The sequence below is a fragment of the Arachis ipaensis genome, chromosome B4, assembly GCF_059453495.1.
Source record: "Arachis ipaensis isolate K30076 ecotype BB chromosome B4, ASM5945349v1, whole genome shotgun sequence".
Classification (NCBI taxonomy): Eukaryota; Viridiplantae; Streptophyta; class Magnoliopsida; order Fabales; family Fabaceae; genus Arachis; species Arachis ipaensis.
In genome coordinates, this window is record NC_142439.1 from 15,175,493 (window position 1) to 15,193,753 (window position 18,261).

At 29.5% G+C, this 18,261-nt stretch overlaps 1 protein-coding gene across 1 annotated transcript; it reads left to right on the forward strand.

Moving 5' to 3' along the window:
- The first annotated feature begins 7,995 nt into the window (after nt 1–7,995).
- Nucleotides 7,996–8,846, forward strand: LOC148566747 (TPD1 protein homolog 1-like). Its single transcript, XM_088484415.1, has 3 exons — nt 7,996–8,144; nt 8,253–8,345; nt 8,542–8,846. Exons 1-3 carry the CDS (start codon nt 8,036–8,038, stop codon nt 8,844–8,846), a joined length of 507 nt encoding a protein of 168 aa, XP_088340541.1. The 5' UTR covers nt 7,996–8,035.
- Nucleotides 8,847–18,261: the final 9,415 nt, after the last annotated feature.

An 18,261-nucleotide genomic window follows, 5' to 3' on the forward strand; every position in this document is an offset into this window, starting at 1 on the left:
TTAATAAATATAAATTAAAGGTACAAAGTAGTTAATTTTTTACTTAGACTTAATTTAATAAAATTTTTATTTTTTAAAAATAACTTAAAAAAATTAACTTTTAAAAGATAATCTTTCTGAATTCGTAATATATGTATTTGATAAATTAAATTAAAAATAATTTTTAATAAATACAAACAATAATAATTATGTTTAATAAAATAATTTTTAAAATAAAAACTATAATAAATATATAACATAATAGTTAAATTTAAAAATTAGTTAATTATACAGTTATATTAAATTTTTAATTTTAATAAATATAAATTAATTTAAAAAAATTTACTTTAAAAATTTTTAATTTTTTTTTAAATTATAAATATAAACATATAAAATTTTTTTATTTATCAAATTAAAAATCAAATAAATAATTGTACTACTTCTTTAAATTTTTTTATCAAACAAGCCTTAATATGGCTGCAGCAATTAAACCTCATCACATGGCCATGCAATGCATATTGAACAGGTGGCCCGGCTCTCTTCTAAATCCTTAGGTTGCTATAAATTGCACTTAGCAATAAATTGATAAATTCATGTTCATAGCCATTCTTCTCATCTACTTGAACTTGAAAAAGTATATATATATAGAAGCTACCAGTAGTATAATAAATGATATGCATTCATGCATATCATTCGAGTCATATAAATATTTGTATATTTTTTAAAATAGTATTTACAATTATTTAACTTTATTTAATTATAATTAGAATTTATTATGTAAAAAATGTAAATATTGTCGAAAAAGTATTAATTTTTCTTTAATATATCATGTAAATAATATTTTTCATTCATGAATGAATGATATCACTTGAATAGGTCTAGAATATTAGGAGAATAAAAAAATAGAAATATATCATTCAATTTAGGTTAAGAATAAGAAGCTACGTATATTGTTCGCCTCGTTCTAACAAAGGGTGGTATTGAATTTACTGCCAATGTGCAAGCAACTTTCTTCTTATTACACCTCACCATGCTATAGATCCGCATCTGAAGGTTTGTGAACAGGGCTGCACATACACTAGAATTGGATTGAATCGGATATAGTTTATAAATCTATCCGATTTGTAATCTATTTATTAGAACAAATTGAATATAATATTCACATTTTTTTAGGTCGAATTTAATCTGATTCGATCCGTATACTTGTGAATCAGATTGGATATTAAGTATATCTGCATAATTAAAAAAAAATTGTTTTAAGGTTTTGTTTATTTGTTTTTATAAAAGAATGTCGAAAAATCTATTTTTTTACCTATTTAAGTTTATTTATTTCTAAAATATTATTAATAAAAAAATTTTTAAATAACAAAAATAATAATAATAATAATACAAGATCTAAGTTTAATTATTCTAAGTTGAAATACAACATAAAAAATTAAAAACAAGATATCATAAATTATTTTATTTATATAAGACGCGCGTATATGCGGATTAGATCTGTGTATATCACACTACTAAATTTACAATCCGATCCTATTATAATACGGATTGAATAATATCCACAAAATTCGAATTGAATGTGAATAATTATCGTAGATATTATCCAATTTATGTACAGACTTATTTGTAAAAACTAAAAGAAAGAAAAAATTGGTAAAATTTTGGTGATTGTTATGATGCTCTTAAAAATATTTATCTAACTTACTAAAAAATATTAAAAATTAATATTTAATTTTAAAAATTATAAAAATAAATAATTATTAAATATTTAAATTTTATTTTAAAAATAAATTAATTAAAAGTGAGAGCCAAATTATAAAAACCATAAAATTCACTAAAATGAAATAGTGCATGAAGAATTTGAATGAAACAGGCATGACGAGGTTGTGAATGTGAACACTGAGAAATGGTAATTTATTTTTCAATTCAATTAGATATCCTTTAAAAATTGTACAATATTCAGTCTTTTATTACAATAATTAAAAAAAAAAAATAAACGTATTTAAAAATTATAAATAAATTTAGTATCTTTTTAAAATTAATTACACATTCAAAATACAAATTAAATAAAACTAAAATTTAAAATTTTAATTTTAATTTTAAATTTCTGTTTCAGATTTAATATATTTAATTATTAATATATTACAATTTAAATACACATCCAAAAATTAAATTAGTTAGAATTCAAAATTTCGAATTTAAAATTCTAAAATAAATCTTAAATCATCTTAAATCACTAGTAAAATCTTCGCTCCGTAAAGATTCAGAGCTGCATCGCCTCCCCTTCCTCTGCTTTCGTCTTCTTTCGCGTTGCGCACTCCTCTGCGACGATCTCCTCCTTCGGCGACGCGCTCCTCGCCGCCTACGCACACCCCCGCGCCTCCTCCATTGATGGGCTCCTCTCCGTCTCTGGTCTCCTCCCTCGCGCCACGCACAACCGCCCCTTTCTCCTGCGCCTTCCCCTATCTCTTTCCCACGTCGCACTCCTTCTGTCTCTGATATTTCTGCTTGCAAAATTTTTAAAAAATTTGGTTGAGTTCATTCATGAAAATATGTTATCCTTTTTTTCGCTTAATAAAAAGTTCTATTTTTTTAAATTTATGTATAATATTGAAAGTGTCTGTGTTTTTTTTCTTTTTTCTTTTTAAATGTATTAGTGATTATAATTTTTTTTGTACTCATATGTTTGATTTGGGAGTTGTAATGTTAACTTAATTTGGATGCGTCAATATTTAATTTTGAATGTGTTTATGTTGTTCATTATGTTCTTATGTACATATATAAATTTTTTTACATGAGTTTTGGATGTGTTGATAAAATATTTAGAGTGCATTCTTATAATTTTGAATGTGTATTTGAATTTAATTTTTTTTGTATTCAATATGTAATTTAGAACTAGAATGAAAATAATTTAGATGTGTTAATACATAATTTTAAATGTGTTTATGTTGTTTATTTAATTTTAGATGTATTTTTGACATGAATTTTGAATGTTTTGAATAAAAAAATAATTAAAATGAGTTTAATTGATTTTGAAAACTTCACTTATTTTTTAAAAGTTAGTACACGAAAAGTTGTTACGAGTTTTATGGTTTAATTTGCAAAAAATTGTATTGCAAATGGTTACAAATTGTACGGTGATAAGTATTCAAAATAAAAGTGGTTACTTAAAAATAGAAAATATGATTAATTAAAAAATTAAAATAATAAAATATTAAATTTAAAGATCGAATAAAAACTGAATTTTGTTGTACAAGTAGCATTTTTCTTTACTTTTTGACCACCAAAAGGTTATTTTTCATTTAGCCTTTTTTTCCGGTTACATTTAAACCAAACAATAATGTGTCGGTCAAAAGTCAAAAGTTAAAACCATTTTAACTAGCCACAACTCCACATGGGTTTTATTTCTTTTTGAGAGATTTTTATGTTTTTCATGGAATATATATAAATTTTTTACTTCACTTTGTTTGACGATATTTATATTTATTATATCTTTTATCTTTAACTATTTTCATGATACATTAATGTGGAAAAAAAATCATCCTTCCTCCGTAATGTATATATATATAATATGAATATGAATTACACCTTGTATTGTTACCACCTTAATTTATTTTTAAATAAATATTTATTTTTTACCTTTTAGGTGAATCAATAAAATAAACTATATATGACGTGTTGGAGTTATAGAATTAAAGTTAAAAAATAAGTTAGGAAATTACTCTTCATAGTAATAATTACTTTTTTTAATTATTTTATTAATTCATTTTTTTCCATCTATTAATTTAGAAGTATGATTGAAAAAAAAATAAAAATACATTAATTTCTTAAATAGATACTTATTTGTGGAAAAATAAAATTTAAAAAAGTGAACATTATTTATTCAAAACAGAAAAAGTAATAAAACGCACAAAATAAACAACTACGTATTAGGTATATATCAAAATTAGTCAATAATATAGAATATACGTTGAAAACTTGATATACAAAATATAAATTAAAAATAAATTAAATTACATCTATACACATAAATATAAATATATTGTGATTGATTTAATAACTGATTTTTTATGTACATATAATAATATTTTATAATCTATGTTACGTTCTAGAGATTTAAATTATATTCACACTTGATATCTTTGTATTTTATAAGATGTAACACTTATTTTTTTTTATAAACACCTAACATTGATGATCTCCTTTTTATAGAAGTTAGTATAGCCATATAATTAAATCAATAGTTTAAGGTATACTATCATCAAACCTAAGACGAAATGGTCCAAATGGTCCAATTTGCTTTAACAATTGTCAAATTTTTTTTAGTCATATTAATTAGCATATTCAATAACACGAGAGAAGAACGAGATTCTATATGGCACTGATTTAAGCACGTGTCACAAAAATTTTGTAGTTAGCTCTTTCAATTATAGAGTTTCTCTACATTTCCTTCAATCAATTATTGAGTAGTAGTACTAGAAATTAATAAAGAATGCAAACTTACCTGAACAGTTAAATTAAAATATGTGTGTGGTATGGTACATGAGGGGAAATTAAAAACTGCTTCGAGTCAGTCACAGTTTTTCTTTTAGTACTTCTTAGTTGGCAGCAGAGAGGGCCATCTTAATCTGTCATTCTGCATTTAATGATCGTCGTCTTCATTTTCTGCAGGTAACATTAAACTAAGAACTATATATAAATCTTTGGTTGTTAGTAAAATTAAATATTTCTCTCATATATTATCACAATTTACCTATACAGTGACTTGATCCATATATATACATTAAATTTTACCTTGTGTTCAAATATATCTTTAATTTAGAAAATTATAGGACTCTTAACTTTGACATTAGAAATTGATATTTGTACATGTGTTTTGTTTTTATACACTTAATTTGTCACCATTTATTTAAATATATTTTTTATTTTATTTTTAAATTTTAAACTGGCACAAATTAAATGCTAATGAGTTATAGTTTAAATGATATAGTCTCTTCATACTCACCTAACAGATCGCGAGTTCAAGTTTCCTATCTTCGATAAAAAGAAAAAAAAAACACAAATTGAACACCAATTATTATTATTATTATTATTATTATTATTATTTACAATACAAAAAAATTTATTCATCATTTAAATATTATTTTTTATTCAATTTTTAAATTTAATATTTTATTATTTAATTTTAATTAATCATATTTTCTATTTTAAGAAATCGTTATTATTTTTATTTAATTTATTATTATACTTGTCACGTAAAATTTGTAAACTCACATCAGTTTTCAAAATAAATTATAAGAAGGCACGCTAAATATTTTAATAATACATTTAAAATTCATCTCAAAAAATTTATATAGGAACTTGGGAACATAATGAACATTGAAAATACATCCAAAACTAAATAAATAAAAGAGTAAAAATTTTTTTCGGTCCTTAACCATTTATTCAATGAACATTGCGTTCCCTAATAATTATAAAAACACAAATCGGTCCCCATCAACTTTCGTATTTATTCAATCCAGCCCCTAGAACCGATTAATAATAAGTTAACGCTTACGTGTCAGGTAACGTCTCTTTCGTAACAGGGACAAATCGCCTCCTAAACTTTTTAACCATTTCTCTCTTCCGAAACTCTTTTTTCTTCCTCTTCTCCCTCTTCTCCACCGCCACCACACTCACACTCCTCCCTCTACCTCCGATCCTTTCTCTTTGTCACCGCTACTGCACTCACAATCATCATCGTCATTAACAATATCATCACCACCATTTATGCATGGTGATTAATAAAAATTTTATAATTTTCTAAACTCTCTCTCCCTCCTCTCCTCCCTTTCCTCTCTCTATGCATTTTTTTTTATTTTCTCAATTTTCTTCATCACTCACCACTACCACCACCGCCACAATATCATCCTCAGTTTTATTTATTTTAACACTCAAACTTTACATTTTTTTTAATCTTTATTTTTTTAGTAATTTTTTTAAAAAACAAATAGATTTTTTCCTCCAAGCAACCAAAATAATTCTTTAGTGTGATTACGTTTTTTGGTTTTTGAATTTTTGGATTCTAATAATAATATTATTGATGACAATAATGATAGATTGTGATGAGGATGAGGAGAAATGAATACAGTAATTTTGATGATGATTCCGGAAAGGAGGTGAGGCGGATTCGGGGTATTGGGGGTTAGAATTTTAGAGTTGAGAGAGGCAATGGAGAAGAGGGAGAAAAGGAGGGAGAGAGAGTTTCAAAGGAAGAGGGAGGAGGCGATGGCAGAGAAGGAGCGGATGAAGCGGAGGAGGGAGATGGTTAAGGGGCTTAATTAGGAGGCGATTTGTCTCTATTACAAATGAGACAAAGCCACGTAAATATAATTACCTGACACGTCAGCGTTGACCTACTGTTAATCGGTTTCAGGGGTTGGATTGAACAAATATGAAAGTAGATGAGGACCAATTTGTGTTTATATAATCGTTAGGGGGCACAATATCCATTGGGTAAATGGTTAAGGATCGAAAAGAACATTTACTCTAAATAAAATAAACATATCCAAAATTCAAAAAAAAAAAAATTTATATCTTATTTTATTATTAATTGAATTTTTTCACTATGTATTTGAACATATCTAAAATTTTTAAGCTTTGAACACTTGTAAGAACAATAATATTTTCATATTTAGTTTCTGAAAAATTAAAAATGACACAGCAAGAACTCTAATACATCTAATATTAACATGAATAACATGAATATATCTAAAATTAAATCATTATACATTCAAATTATACTAATATTTTAAACTCAAAATTAATAAAATAGTAAAAATTAGAATTTTATTTAGGATATGTTAGTATTGAGAAGATTTAAATTTAAAATTTTAAATTTTAATTTGGTTATTTTATTTTTTTAATTTGTTTTTAAATTAAAAAAATAATAAATCTATTTGGACGTATTTATTTAATTTTTTTAAATTAATATTAAAAAAATTAAATAAAAAATAATATTTAAAAGATAACTAGGTATACTCTAATACAAATATCTTTGCAATGTAAACAAAATCATTAATGTGATTGATTAGGTTTACGGCTCCGGTATATATTAAGGGCACCACTGATATAAAAATATTTTTTAAAAAAATTGTCTGTTTGACCATTATTAAAAAAAATACTTTAAGAAACATAAATTAATAACAAGATATAAATTATAAATAAAATTAAATATTTTAAAAAGTTATATTAATAATTTAACTAATATTAATTTTAATTGAGACTGAATTTCTTAAATCAATATATAATTATTTATTCTAAAATCTCAATTTCACAATAAATTTTATTTAAAGAATTTAAAAATAAATAAAAATTAATATACTAAAAATAGAATAATTAATAATAAAAATTAATAAATTAAAATATAAATCTTTATCAAAGAAATTATAAATAAAAAGTTCAACTCGTAAAAATTTATTGAATTTGTTAATGAGAAAAAATATAAAAATAATAATCAAATGAAAGAAAAAAAAATATTATAAAATTTATGAAAATAATAAAAAATAAAACAATCCTTTAATAATTTTTTTGTTAAAAATTTAAATTTAAAATAAATTAAAAAATTGGTATTAGAGTTAAATTAAGGATTTCAAAAATATAGCACTTTTAATTTATATCACTCGTTAAAAATCTAATATATTATAATCTATTTAATAAACGAGATATCTTTATTTAAAGGCGTTTTAAAATATATGTCATTTACTTATCAATTATTGGCTTTGTCTGGTTGTAAAATTGAAGTAAGAAATTAAATGTAAATAACAAAACCCTTATGATATGAATGTCATTAAGCCAAGAATAAAGGAATACTACCTCACACACTTACTCATCACCATCATCGCCATTATACCATTCTTGTGCATATGTAGCACTTAGGAATCACCAACCCTACAAACCCTACTTCCTCTCTCTCTTTCAATCTTCAAAATTTTTAGGAGTTAGTTAGTTTGGAAAATAAGCAAATTAAAGAACTCATCATTCATCTATCATTGTTGCATCCAACAACAAGCTTAACATGACAATCACAAACTCTTTTACTTATCCTCTTATTATCTTCCTCTGCTTCATCACAATAATACCCCTTGTGCTTTGTGATGATGTTGGAAAAATAATGCATTATTCAGGTAAAAATTAATCCTCTTAACCTATTATATTATAGTGTCTCAGTCTCTTATTATTATTCTTTTAAAAAATGCTTAGGATTTTATCATAATGGTAACTTTAATTTTCAGGTCGTCATTCACCCCAGATTCTTCTTTCTTTCCATCAACCAAAAAATGGTTCAAGGCTTCCACATCCCATTTCAAGAAAATTCATGTTCCATGGTATTTATTTTACAACTATTCTATAGCCGATTCTATATAGTAAGATAATATTCATATTTATTTTAATATTATCCAATAAAAATTTATCTTCCATAATAATATGTAATTCATAATTATGCTATTAGTAACAGACTCTACCCAGTAGGATAAGATTCGAGTTTATTTTGACATTGTGTGGGTTTGATTTTATTTGGAGGTTCTTGCACAAGCAAAGACATAAGCATATCACAAAGCAAATATTCAACATCTGGAATCCCAGAATACATAGTGCAAATAGTGAACACTTGTGTATCTGGTTGTGCTCCTCATGACATACACCTTCACTGTGGCTGGTTTGCATCTGCAAGAATCATCAACCCAACATTGTTTAAGAGGCTCTCTTATGATGATTGCTTGGTCAATGCCGGCAAATCTTTGGCCTCAACTCAAATCATCAGATTCACTTATTCTAATTCCTTCATGTATCCATTAGTACTCAAGTCTGCTAGATTTTGCTCATGATCAATCCACAACATATTATTATCTTAGTATATAGAAATATTTGTTTCATGTTTTGAATTTTAAAGTACATTTAACGTGTCTTAAAAATATTTACAACCACTTATTTTTAATTCTTTATATAACTTTTGAATATTATAAATAAAAATAAGTAATTTTAAATATTTTTATAATACACGTTAAATGTGATTCTAATTTATATATATTCATAATTGTATTGAGTTTTTCATCATGTTAATTAGGCAATAATATGTTAGCCTTCAATTAGTTGATTAGTAAATATTACAAAATAATCATTCTTTCCATCTCCATCCTTCATATAATAATACTACTAAAAATAAAACCTTATTAAATAAGTTTGGACTTTTATAAAATAATACATTTTTTATTTTAGTCTTTATAAATGAATTTGGTTTTATTTTTTAAAAGAATCAAATTTGATTTTAATCTCTCGCTTTCATTAATTAATTAGCTAATATTAGTTACATTTTTTTATAAAATTATTTTTTTAACCATAATCTTTTGGAGAGTTATAGGATTTATTTAGGGTTATGATTTAGAATTCAAAATTTAGAATCTAGACCTAAAAATTTAAACTTTAAAATTTATAATGTAAGAAAAAATTAATTTAAAAAAATTATTTGATATAGATCGAAAAATAATTAATTCATTAATTAAATTTGTTCATACTACGATCCAAGGTGATTAAGGTCATGGTCCAAAATGAGTTGATCTCACCAGTGAACGTAATAAGACAATTCTAAAACAAAAGGATTAGTCCAAGAACCGCGTGAATTAATCTGCTCGTTCTACTTGAAGTACAAATGTTGCGACCCGTGTTTGACTTGACTTAAGTGACAAGTAATGGTTTGTTACCTCATTACCTTAGAAATTATTCAAGGATTAAATAATCTCAACTTATGGTAATTTCTCTTGCCACAAGGGAAAAAAACTGCCTCTCGCGTCACTTATGATATTCAGACATGATAATCAAGTCATCACTCTTTTTTATAAATATGCTATCAAACTCATATATTAGTCACATCTAAGGATGGCCAAGAAAAATTTGAACTCACAGGTACTCATGGGTATCACCCGCGACGGGGAGCGAAATTCCCACGAGGATGGAGATCCGTCTCCACTAGTAAACAGGGACGAAAGCGGGGGCTGAGGTACCTATATATATAATAGTTTTCAATAGTCTAGAGAAGGGGTTGAATCTATGATTTCTATTTTTGTTTTTAAATTTGAATAGTAAAACAAATTCTGTAACTTTAGTTCTCCTGCGTCTATATATGGATTACGTAAGAGACAATTTATTTTTGTCTCATAACGAGTAAAACAAAAACAGAATAGAGAAGAAAAAAGAACACAACTATGTATTCTGTTTCAACCACCTTGTACAACTATAATCAAATTGATTACATGCACCAATACTAATGAATTACGACCTAATTCATCTAGTATCAAAACACTAAACCTATAACCCAAGGCTAGTAACCACCAAGTGCTATCCCAACTTAGCAAAGGAAAATCCAACTTGGTTCAACAACTACCAAGTGCTATCCTAACTTAACAAAGAAGAACCCAACAGGTTCAACAACCACCAAGTGTTATCCCAACTTGACAAGGGGTGCTAATCCTAATTCAATCAAACCAAATACACAGAAAATCAATTTGGCTTTTTTCAATCTATCTCTTTTTTCTTTTTTTACTTATGGCTCTTTTCATTTTTCACTTCACCATAATTTGTTTTTTTTTCTCATTTACATAAAGATAGACATCAGAAAAATCATAACAATGAAATCTTAAATAAAGCTCAAAAATAAAGAAAAATAATTTTGCAGCATGTGTGAGATGATGCTCTAAATTTTAGTTCTATTTTTCTTACCTTAATTTTTGGCTGATTACACCCTTATATAAGGGGTGATGCCTCAAAAACTTGAGCTAGTAGTTAGAGTCAACTTTTGAGTATTGGACCAGCTGAATTTTTCTTCTTCTCCCAAAAAATTAGAGCAGAAAATCAGGGTAGAGTGGCACAGAGGTGTTGAAGAGATGGGCAACAGTAGTAACTATGTCAAGGACTCAAGGTCATAAAGTCTTCAATGTACTTACCAAATCAACACCCTTAATATTATACTTTGGCCCTAAGTTTTATTTTTAGTCCTTCGATGTAATTCAGAAAAAGTAACATCTATTATCTTCTTTTTTTTGAATGGTGCTTTTTCTTTAAAGTAGCTTCAATAAACTATTATGTGTCCACAAAAATGGTAAATCAGATTTTAATTTTTTTTTAACATCATTGACTTAAGGATTTAATTTTAGCTCCATTGGTTTGAATTTGCCTTTAATATTTTACTTTTTTCTCTTTTTCTTCTTTGATGCTGATTGAAAAGTGAACCACTTTCTCTTTGATTTTAGTTTTACCATTTTTGGTTAAAGCTTTAGCAGCAACAGTAAAACCTTTTCACTTTAGGTTGAACCAAATATAAACTTACTTTTTTAGCTTGTAAAGTTCTTATTAGCCTTGATTAGAGATCAGCAATGTTGGCTGAAAGGCATGGTAAGAAAGGTGTGTGTGTTTGCTAATGGATTGGTCATGTTTGGTTTTAATATCATTGAGTTTATCTCTCATTTACCTCTCTATCCTCTGTCTCTCTAAGACTCCAACCATGCTCTGGCCTCTCTCCTCCTCTCTTTGTCACTGACTCCAACCACACCGTTGTTGCCGACTCCAACCATGCCATCATCATCCTCTTCATGACCATCATCTCAATCACTGAAGTCTGAATGTCTCCCTACAAGCTTCGCCGTCACCTCAAAGTCCCCCGTTGCTGAAGTCTGATAGACTCCAAACACGATCTTTGTAACACCCTACCATACTCAACTTTATGCTTAAGCCGTAAAAAAGAGGTGATGAGGTATTACGATCTCTAAAATAAAACGAGTACATATAATATCAGAAAGAATATAATAAACTAGGAGCCTTAAAGAACAGGAGGAATAAAAATTGCGGAATAAAAGCGTAATGTCTAGAAAATGAGTCAACTTGCGTACAAAGAAAACTGTAGCTATGAAGCATAAGATAACAAAAGTAGGAATATAGGGCCAAAGATACAAAATAACAAGCTCCTAACACAGCCCGTGAAGTCAAGACTGGCCGGAGAATATATACACATATATATACATATCCAAAACCAAATTTACATAAACAAAATCCTGTCTCTCCATAAGCCTCTAAGAGGATCAAAAGGAATAAGTCATGCGGAGAGAATACTAGGTATACATATACATATATGACCATACAATCCAAAAAGTAACCCAATAACCACTTCGCTTCAGGAGCTCAGACGCCTAAGGAGGTGCCTCTCGACCTACATCTGAAACAACAACATAGTATAGAATGAGAACCAGAGGTTCTCAGTATGGTAAAGGTGCCACACATATAAGTTATAAGGTTCTTGGAATGCTAGAGGCAATCCTAGAACGCCGTCACTCAGATTATTAAGCTTAAAGCATTAAACAGAAGCCATAAAAGGTGGTTTTCTAAGAGTATCTAGGCCTAACTTAACTTAATCTTAAATCTAAGTCCTACTGCCTTTCCTCCATACCTCCATCTCCGTCAACAAATTACAGACAAATAAGCAGATAAAGGCAAGCAGAAGAAGGTTACAAGTACTGCAAGTAACAATTATACATTTAACATAGCAAGTACACTTAGGCACACCTAGTTAATGCACAAACAAGTAATTCAAGTAATATGCACACACACACACACACACACACACACACACACACACACATATATATATATATCAAATCGCTCAATGGGAGTACCATTCCTGAGAATTTATAAGTGCTTGGTCACCCTTACGTCGTAGGGTCAACAGAGTATCGAGTTTTCAACCTGGTACACGTGGTGGCAAGCCACGGTACTTTACCCAAAGAATCTCGTATCTCAGATCATTTGATTATTCAAGCCAAGTATCATACATGATTATTCATTTGATTATCAAGCCAAGTATCATACATGATCATTCGTAACATTTCATAATCAATTCATCGCTTTTCAACTTTACTTCACCTCCAAGTTATCCCCCATTTCCTAACTTCATCTGATTATCATGTTTAATACTATTACTTGTGACTAAAGGAATGAAAATAGAGGTTTAAAGTTTGAAATAAAGTTTAAAACTCAGAAAAAACCATGTTTGCTGAAAAGGAGGCCACGCGTATGTGTGACTCACGCGTACGCGTGGAAGTATAAAAAGGCAGCTCGCGCGCGCATTCCCTTACCATGCGTATGCGTAAATGAACACTTCATGTCACGCGTGCGCATGACCCATGCGCACGCGTGGACATGCTTGCTAGTTCCTTACGCGTATGCATAGGACCAGTAGCGTACGCATTGCCAAAAATCCATGCCACGCGTACGCGTGGGCCACGCATACGCGTGGACGTACGTTTTAAAAAAAAGTCAGATTCAGTAACAAAGCTGCAGAATTGAAAGAAAATAATTTTTGGTTATGATCTTCCAACACCTATAACTTCTTCGATTCACCCGTTCTTCGAATGGCATAAACTTCATGAACCCAATTTTCACTTTAAAATAAGTTGGAAGCAAATTGAGGGTTCGGAAGCCAAGTTATGCCTCGTTGAAATTCGGCCAAAAAACCAACTTTTTGCAAACTTTCAAAACTTCATTTTCAACCAAGACAAATCCTATACCAATAATCACCAAACTTGCACTTTCCAACACTTCTTCATTAACACATCAACCACCATAACAATTATGCCTCATACCAACAATAATGCTCATACATTTCCCCAAAATTCATCATTCAAAACTATAAGTCACAACTTCTAAATTTATTTGTTTATAACCTCAACTCATTAAACAACAATCCATCAATCATCACCAACCAACCAACAGCAACAACCCACAATAATTCATTAAATCACCAATTATCTAACAAGCACCAAATCAAACATGTCCATCATCAAGATACTAAGCATTAAATAGACACCTGCATTCCAACTTATCCTATGGTCATCTAGCCTAAGTTTTCACAGAACATTATATATTAAATGCAAGATAAACCATACCTTGGCCGATTTTCCACGTAATGATTAAGGCAACTCACTAAACAAACACAACCCCCCCAAAAGGTCAATAAACACTAGGCTCAGCTTCCTCCAAGTTCCAATATCCACACATATATACCCAATTTAACACCTAAATCTCAAATTCAGTAAAATTAAAATTAAAATAGAAGTATGGTATCCTCACCTTACCCAAGCTTCGTATAAGCAAAAGTGAACGTTTTTCTCGAGCTAATTGGATCCTAAAACACCAAAAAGTAAAGAAATTCAACACCCCTACACTATTTTTGAAAATTGGGAGAAAAGAGTGGCTGAGAGTAATTAATGGCTTACCTATGAAATTGTTCTGATAGAAACGTAGAGCTTGACGCGGTGGTCGCGTGGCCACAAACGGTGCGGCGATCGAAACTCGGACGGAAGAGTTACGCGATTTGAATTTACCGTAAGAGGGTTGGGAAAATTTTCATTTCTCTTCTCCCCTGTAGCTTTCAGCGTTACTTCAGCTGAAATGAGAAAGAAGAAAGCTTGGGTCCACGTAAGTGCTGGGCCGATTGGGCTCACGGGCCCGATTCAACCGGTTCAACCCGTTCGGTCCAATCTTGGGCCAAATTCTTCGAAATTAGTGTCAAAATTCTCGTTTTGATGAGCTCTATCCTAATTTAATATAATATTCACATTTCTAATTTTCTTTATTAAAAGCTAATTTATTGACTAATTATTTACTAATTTAACGGGGTTTACAATCTCTCGTGCAGCTTCGCTGTCGCCGATTCCAACCATGTCGTTGCCATCTTTTCCTTTCGTTGTGGAAGGTCCCTTGTTGCCGTCGCTGAAACTATTCCATGGCTATCACCGAAGTTGTCCCGTCTCTCTCGTGTTGTTGGACCTATTCTCACTAACAAAGACCTTTCAGATTTATCTTCCTCTTCTCCTGAAACTGTTACTATACCTTATGCTGTTATTATGTTGTTAATGTGAAAATTTCACTGAATATTGTTGGTATTTGAGGTTAATGTTAAAATTTCACTTTTTGAGTGTTGTTATTATGTTGTCGTTAATAGATCTTATAATTTTATTAATGATGATTGAGTTTGCTATTTTTTTAATGCATGAACTGTTTTGTTTTGTTTCAATTCTTATTATGTCTAGCCATGAATGTGAAATACAAGGTACAGTGGAAGCTCTGCCAACAATGGTTGAGTCTCAATTGGAAGCTAATGTTGTTATGTTGAAAATTTTTTTATTTCTTTTTATTTTAATTTATATGTTGTTGATCTAATGTTTATGTTATTTTATTGAATGTGTTTGTATTAGGTTTAATTTGATACGTTTTAGTTGAATTGTATGAAATTTTATCATGATTGTATTTTTTTAATTTAATATCTACGGATATCCGCTTCCCCACGAGGAGAAATAAATAAGAATCCATCACAGAGACGAGGTTGGGACGGGGAACAATTTACTAAACGATAAAACAGAAAAAATTCTTATAAATCTTTTTTAAATTTTTACGTACTTAGACATTAAAGTCCCTTGCAAGTACTCTCAATGTCGTCAGAAAGCTTACGTAAAGGCACATTAATCAATCTTACTATCTTTTCCAACATCTTTCATAAAGCTCAATTAGTTATAATCCGTTTCAGATACGTTTCTGAACATAACTCTTTCAAAATATGCTTGCACTACAAGAGAAGCGCTCCTTAGTAGCGCCCAAATTCCAGCGTCTCCCCAAACCACTGCAGGTTGATAGAGGAGCTGCGATTTTTGTAGCGGATTCTCTGTCCGTCAAAGACCGAACTCCATAGCTGTGGTTTTGTGCCTCAAACGCAGCAAATCACATAAAGATCAGAGTGACAAAACAACCAAGAATTGGAGGAAGCCAGATCCAATTTTTCTCGTTTACGCGCGAACCCAAAAGGGGGCAAAGGCGTCAATCATCAGGTCCAAGACTCACTCCCATGGTATATATTCCTTCCATCAGCTACAGCCGCCACATCGTTTTGGGTCACAGATCTGCTGACGTTGATGCATATCTTCTGCGTGCGAAAGGAGGGTGGATACGCACGTCCGTTGTTCGTTCCTCCGCCGTGCACGTCCCAGTGTCCTCGCGAGGCTTCCCGAACGCCCCAGTGTCGTCATCCTCAACCTTCCCCCCATATCCTGTTGTGCGCTGCTCGACCGCACCTTCTCCTCGCTTTCAGGTCCGCTCTCTCCCCCTTTTCTTGCTCTTCCAATTTCATGTGTTGGCCTAGTACCTTTGTTTGAATTGAATAATTTTGATTGTTGATCGGATCTGTCTGTACCAAATTTATTTACCCATCAGTTCCTAATTCGGTCCCTAATCTATTCCCAATTTAATTGTTCCCAATTCTTTGCTGAAAATATATGGATGATAATGGCTGCAATGTGAGGATGGATGTTAGGCTAGCTGTATAGTTTGATTTGCTACTCAAAATCACCCAAAGCCATGTGATTAGTACCAATTATCCAAGAACACCCACAGGTTTTCCTTCTGTGGTATGTCAATGGAGCAGGAGACCAAGTAAAAAATTTTTACTAGGAAAGATACAAGCAAAAATAAAACAGAACAGAATAGTTATAAAACAGAGTTCGGTGTTCTCTTTTTTTTCCCTGCTGATTGTGTTTTCCGCCACATGAAACTGTTAGATACAACCATGATTGGGTTGAAAGAATTCTTAAAATGCATCAGATTTACAATGAGTTATATCTAAATGTTATCTAATATCTAAGATTATGTGTGCTCTTTGTTAACATTTGTAGCAAAATTTCACCATGGCTAAGTTCATGTATGTAAGTGTGTTTTTATTTTAAATAGTGTGACTCTGAATTGTGTCCACATAAGTATAATTCTGGCTGTGAATTGAGTATTTTTTGCTGCTATTTTTATCTTAACATATAACATTATTTAAATCACTATAATCTCTTTGGTTCTGGATACAGATCATCAGCTATGTCCATAATTGATGATTATCTTGCACTTTTAAAAGCTTAGGATTGCTTGCATAATTATCAAGGATGATTTGTGAATATAAGATCATTTTTTCTTGTCCATTTCACTACTTACATTTCCCTTCCTCAGGTCTCATGATCAGTATATAAGAATGCTAAATGTTGTTTCATATAAATGAAAATGTAAGGAAATAAAACTTATGTATGTTTAGACATTCTTGATAATAATAGGAAAATTACATTTAAAGATCAAAATTAAGTAAAAACCAGCAATGAGTCTTTATGACAATTTTGTCAACTCCAAAATACAAAATGAATGAAAATAATAACCAATGAACATTGAAAACTCATAAGGTACTGATTAACCTTTTATACTCTTTCAACCCTTTCCACATTTTAAAGTAACTGCATCATTCAGGGTGATTCCTTCCACTATCAGAGTAGCCTCTTCAGAATCCTTGTTAGCTACAAAATTCACCAAAATAATAATGATTTTTTCCTTAAATAATAATAAAGAATAAAGGTCCTTAAAAATATAAAAGAAAAATGATAAACTTGCATGACTTATAATACCTGGATTATAAGCTTTTTAGCCAACTATCTAAATCCTCATCACATGCATCCTCTGTTTTCATAGATACTAAAACCAAAATTAAATTTCATAGAGAATATAAAAGTTAAGATGCTTTATTTCTCATAGAGCCATCGAATTAAACTTTTACAAAAACCTGTAACAAGAATAGTTATGTAATAAAAGAAAAACCTTCAAATAAAAATGCGTTAAGTCATTAACCATAAATGTGCAGGACTACTATTCAACTAAAAGAATACAATTTAACTTATACACATGTTTAGTTCTAAAAGCCTTGCTCATACCTTTGTAAGTAACAAACACTAACCAACTTTTCAACCATCAATTGTATTTATTTTTTATATAAAATAATAATTGGAATTTCATGTTTCCTGGAATACGCTTAAGGAATATTCTGTTTAATAATTAAGCTGTATGCATGTGTCTTGCAGTGTTATTTTATTGTTAATTAATTGATAAACTATGCTTTGGAAGTTTTGAACTATATAGTGATAAAATTCTATCGAGTTTGCATTCTTATAATATCATGCCTTTTGTATTTTGTGTCTTTTTTTTTGTTTTGATTAAAAGGAAATAATTAACATAAAATGTGAAATTACAAGGAGTGTGGGATAAAAGGAGATTGAAAGAGGTAGATTACCCTGATTTTGTTATTGAAATGTATCCGTGGGCGGTGCATCCTTTAGTTTGTCACTTACACTGTATATATAATTCTTTTATCTTTGATAGAAATTGAAAATGGGACAGAAAATA

Bases quoted from the DNA above. Each gene is read 5' to 3' on its own strand.
- LOC148566747 (XM_088484415.1), top strand. From the start codon at position 8,036: ATGACAATCACAAACTCTTTTACTTATCCTCTTATTATCTTCCTCTGC. The intron at 8,145-8,252 runs GTAAAAATTAAT...TTTAATTTTCAG, and splicing joins AAAAATAATGCATTATTCAG to GTCGTCATTCACCCCAGATT. The intron at 8,346-8,541 runs GTATTTATTTTA...TTTTATTTGGAG, and splicing joins AAGAAAATTCATGTTCCATG to GTTCTTGCACAAGCAAAGAC.